The sequence below is a fragment of the Galeopterus variegatus genome, unplaced genomic scaffold, assembly GCF_000696425.1.
Source record: "Galeopterus variegatus unplaced genomic scaffold, G_variegatus-3.0.2 Scaffold7602, whole genome shotgun sequence".
NCBI lineage: Eukaryota > Metazoa > Chordata > Mammalia > Dermoptera > Cynocephalidae > Galeopterus > Galeopterus variegatus.
In genome coordinates this window covers 24632-29788 of record NW_007733713.1, presented here as the reverse complement: position 1 = coordinate 29788, position 5157 = coordinate 24632, and the positions used below count along the sequence as shown (strand labels likewise).

At 35.8% G+C, this 5157-nt stretch overlaps 1 protein-coding gene across 4 annotated transcripts in view; it reads right to left on the bottom strand.

The window, feature by feature from the left end:
• Positions 1-5157, bottom strand: part of PHLDB2 (pleckstrin homology-like domain, family B, member 2) — a 59360-nt gene that overhangs the window by 45457 nt on the left and 8746 nt on the right. For all 4 annotated transcript variants that reach the window (XM_008592112.1, XM_008592111.1, XM_008592113.1 and 1 more), the window contains exons 3-4: positions 2334-2489; positions 1238-1348 (exon numbers count right to left, since the gene is read on the bottom strand). In XM_008592112.1, coding sequence (XP_008590334.1) covers positions 1238-1348; positions 2334-2489 — 267 coding nt within the window. The remainder of the gene's footprint in view (positions 1-1237; positions 1349-2333; positions 2490-5157) is intronic.

Genomic DNA, 5157 nt, shown 5'->3' with positions numbered 1-5157 from the left:
GCTCACTGGCTGAGCGTGGTGCTGACAACACCAAGTCAAGGGTTAAGATCCCCTTACCGGTCATCTTTAAAAAAAAAAAAAAAAAAAAATTCCAAAAACTACTTAAGTACTACATATTACACTATCTAATTTAAGCTGTGGCTTTCAGTATTGTGTGCAAAGGGTAAAATGGTGTTGGGGAGATGACAGCAAGAGAATTCATCCCAAAGGCAGGGGTAGGGATGGAAAATACAACTCCACTTGGTGCTGTAACAGTAGCAGAAAGGCAGGTGTCAGGGTTCTGTGTGGGCTGCAGTGCACCTCAAGTGGACTCATAATTCTACGTGAAGGACTATTGCCTCTCTCTTCTTCACCTAAAAATATCTAGAAGGGAATACTCATTTCTCCTAGGTGGAACCATGGTACAGCCTTATCCTTTAATCCTTCATTCTAGATTTGATCTTTCTCCTTCACCCATTCTGGGCCCATCGCATATTTTCATGATCCCAAGTGTCATATTCCTAGGTAGTGGACTGCAATGCATGCAGGACTCAGACCTGAGACCAGCCCCATCAGCTTTAACATTTGCTGACTTATCCCTGCAATTACAAAAAGGATCATGTGAGAAGGTTAGGATACAGGTTGTTTTCTATTGTCTTTGGGCAGAGGAATCCCTTTACACATACTCACTTAGGTGCTGGGACAGATGAGGACATAGACATTTTGATGAGAATGATCTTGCCACCCCTCTACATATACCACATGGATTGTCTACCTATCCAATTAAGTCAAATTAAATCCAGTGTAACATTTGCCAGGAAGACCCACACACATATAACTGGAGTTCAAAACACCAGAGGATCTGGGCCAAAATATTTGACAGCAGTATGAAAGAGCATTTTTCCTTAAGCCTACTCTAAATTGATGTTAGAATATATTTTAACTATTTGATGAAAAAATAATGTTTTAAAAAAGAGGAAAATTAAAAAAAGAAAAAAAATACAGATTTTTCCATAGTTTGGATTTTCACAATGTGGAAAAAACATGAAGAAAACATCCTTGCTTATTTTCTGAATTGTATTTAATCGTTCACAGAGTATTAGCTTATAAATGTGAAGGATTAAATTAAAAAATATACAAAAGTCTTCCTTAAATTATAAAGCATTCACTATGAAAAGGCATTTACTTTAAAGGAGGAAACTTTCCCCAAGATGGAACCTGTTTTATTGTCAGCCAGTGCTGAAAAAGAAATACTTACTCTTTGTAGCATCATTATTAAATTATTCTTTTCTTTCACAAAATGATCTTGTTCTCTCTGAGCCTGCTGAACAATGTGATTGGCTTGCTTTTTTAATGCAGAAATTTTTTCCTGGAGGAAAAAAGATTATCATGGAGAGATACGCATTAGACATTTAAAGGTTTGCTAATCTGTCCTGGAAAAGGGAGAAAAGGGAGAAAAGGTTTTTACAACTGCAGTAACAGTGACCACATTTTAGTCTGGTGGGCAGTGATTATTACCCAGGAACTACGGGGCATTTTCTTTGACCTGCCAAGCTCAACACTTTACTTAAGGCCAACATATTTCAAATGATTTAAAATCTGTTTTGGAGAACCTAGAAGTCAACAGGAAATCTTGTTTTAAACTATCAATGAATTTTTGATATCATTTTGGGAGATGCCTAATGGGAAAAAGCAACAATGGAATTTCTTATCTAAACTGAGATTTTAAGAAGTCACTTTCTCTGTCTTTCCTGCCCCCAACTTTATCGGTTTAGTACAAAGCCCTGGAGTGTGATTCCAAATTCTGGAACAAGAGCTGAATTCTGGGCTGAAAATCTAGATGCTAGAGGTTGGATGGAGTCAGTAGTAATCTGCATTTCATTCCACTGGGCTATTTTTAATGGTAATAAGCCATCAGCTGGCTTTGAGAACTATTGAGCAATGGAAACAAATAATTTCAAAATAGACTTTGTTCATAGAATTATTCTCAATCTAGTTATTATGATTGCAGAAAGAAGTAATTTAAAACAAATATCTGAATTCCTGATTTTTTATGCCTTAGTTTTCACGTAAATGAAAAAACAAGGTATTATTCATAAATGCATCTACAGTATTATGTAACAAGGACTGTAACACATCTCAATTCGTCTAGTTGGGAACACCATTTGCTACATACATAGCAGGCTCCATAGTCTGCCAAATGTGATATGTGATTAGACGCATAAAGACATTCATTCGCATATAAAGATATATATACAGACAGACTGTGCCATAGCTGTATTAATGATCATTATTGTCCCAAAGGAAGTAGTATATTTTGACTTTTCACATTGAATATCACTTGGCAAAGGTACCTTTCTAGTCACAATGTTCCTTTGATATTCAGCCACTTCACGCAGGAGCTGTTGGGTCAAGTTCTCCTTTTCCTCATCCAAACGGCTCTCATGTTCCAGCTGTTGGAATTCCAGGTCCTCAAAGTGTTTGCTTTCAACATCCAACAGATCGGCATCCTTTGGAGAAAAGGGAATGAAAACAAGACACACCAGGATGGCTGCAGTCTTCTTAACATGAAGAAACAATTATTGAAAGCAGATAGTACAAAATATCTTTCCAATTGCAACACTGACCAGGATTAGAACACGCAAATCCTTCAATTAAAAAAAGTAAATAAATAAATAAAAATAAAAAGTTTTAGTAGGCAGAAAATAAAAAATAAAATAAATCATGGGGTAAAAAAAAGTACATTCTAATCTTGTATTTTGGAGTTAAACCTCAGATAAGTGAGTATTAGAGTGGAATTGAAGGGGGCTGGGCAGGCGTGGGCAGCATTTATTTCATCATCAGTGTTAGCCTGCTCTGGAGATGTAGGAATTCTGGCTTTAAATCTACTAGGTGGCTTTAAAATAAATAGTGAAGTACAAAAAGAATTCAGTAAATAACGTAAACTTTATCTGTAGGCCAAAGAGGTGGGGAATAGTCTCTTGAGAAAACTTTTTTTTTTTTAAAGATGGCTGTTAAGGGGATCTTAACCCTTGACTTGGTGTTGTCAGCACCACGCTCTCCCAAGTGAGCTAACCGGCCATCCCTATATAGGGATCTGGACCCGTGGCCTTGGTGTTATCAGCACCACACTCTCCCAAGTGAGCCACGGGCCAGCCCTGAGAAAACTCTTCTTTTCCACAATTTTTCATAGGAAATGAGACTTTAGTATAGAGATTAAAGAGTCAAAAGTTGGCATACACACAGACCAGAGATCTCTAAGAGGGATACATGTACCCCAAATGGCACACAACACAATCCACCAGGATATGAGAAAATATTACACCTTTATTATACTTATTTTTAGTTTTTTCTTTTCTTTCTCAGTTTCTCAGTAAATATTGTTAATGTACACATAGATAGAGTAGTATATATTCATACTTTTATATTTATATATATATTCTTTCAGCATGCATGCAATATGTATATGTTGATTATATAATATGGCTTATGTATTACATATATTATATATACACAGAACGCATACTCAAGTAATTTTATTGAAGGGATAGCAATAAACAACATTTGAATATGAACTCTGGGTGATAATGATGTGTCAGTGTAGGTTCATCAATTGTAACAAATGTACCACTCTGGTGGGGGATGTTGATAGTGAGGGAGGCCATGCATGTGTGTGTGGGAGCAGGGAGTATATGGGAAATCTCTGTACCTTCCTCTCAGTTTTGCTGTAAACCTAAAACTGCCCTAAAAAATAAAGTCTATAAAAAAATTTTTTTAAAAACCCTGGAGATTGGGATTCTTAAACTGGGCTTCCTTGAAACTGTTAAAAATTATTTGTAAATCCTTTTACTAGAAAAAGTAGAACCAACACTCTCATCAAGATGACTCAAATGGTTAAGCATCACTCCTCTGAGAATAATCTCAAAGACATTTAAGGAAGAGTGGAAATCATGAAAAGCGGGTGGTCTAGAATAGGCATTCTCCAGCCTATGAGATCCTTGAAGACAGTAATGTGTAAATTTGCATTCATGNAAAAAAAAAAAATTAAAAAAAGAGGACCAGAGAAGAGAAAAGAGGGAACTTGGTCACCACCCTCATGCAGCACAGTCTATTTAGCTCTGTGTTCCCAGCCCTGACTGCATATTAGAATAACCTGGGTGAGCTTTAACATATGCAATTTCCCAGGCTCCAATCTAGTCAGCAATTTCCCAGGCTCCAATCTAGTCACAAATCTTGGGACATAAGGCCTAGTAGCAAGTGTGTTAAAATTCTCTGCAGGTTTTCTAATATGCAACCAGGTTGAAAACCACTAACTGAGCCACCCAAAAATGTGAGAGGCAAAGGCAATAAACTACAATTCAATTTTTCTAATGAAGACATGGGACATTAATACAAAAATTGTTCTTAAAATACTTGGCACTAGTGACTTTTACTTCATAGTGTAAAAGACCTCTCTTATAAGTAATACCCCAACTATAAAATTTTCACCTTCAAATTAAGTGCCTCAAGTACATCAAATGAAAAACGAACTGTGACAGATTCCAATATACAATATTCACTCAGAGAGGGATGATACATTTCAAATTCAGATGCAAAATGCCTATCTTCTGATCATACAAATGATCAGCAGTGATTATAAGTTTACCCTAAATAATTTGAACTTGTACACAAGAGTTGCCAATAATCTGAAAAATCCAAGGCTTGTCACAGAACTACTGATTTTGCTAGATTTTGTGTTTAGAAGTCAGTGACATAAATTTTCCCTAAGTTGTACTCTTGAAGAAAAAAACTAAAATGTAACTTATTGGCTCTATTCGAATTCCAATAGCACACAGAAAATTCTTGAATATGAACAAAAAAATCATTTTACCATATCTAAGTGTGTGATACTCAATAAGCTGATGGTTCAAGGTTACCCTGAAAAGATGCTTAAAGCATTAGCTTGTAGAGCTGCCAGATGAAATAGAGGACACCAGTTAAATCTGAATTTCAGTTGAACAACAAATGATTTTTTAATGTGTGTCCCAACGATTGCATGGAACATAATTACACTAAAAAAATTATTTTCTATTTATCTGAAATTCAAATGTAACTGAGCTTCCTGCATTCATTTGCTAAACCTGGTAACCCTCTTAACTTGATAAAGATTTTCTTAAAAATTAAGATCCATTTTTGTAA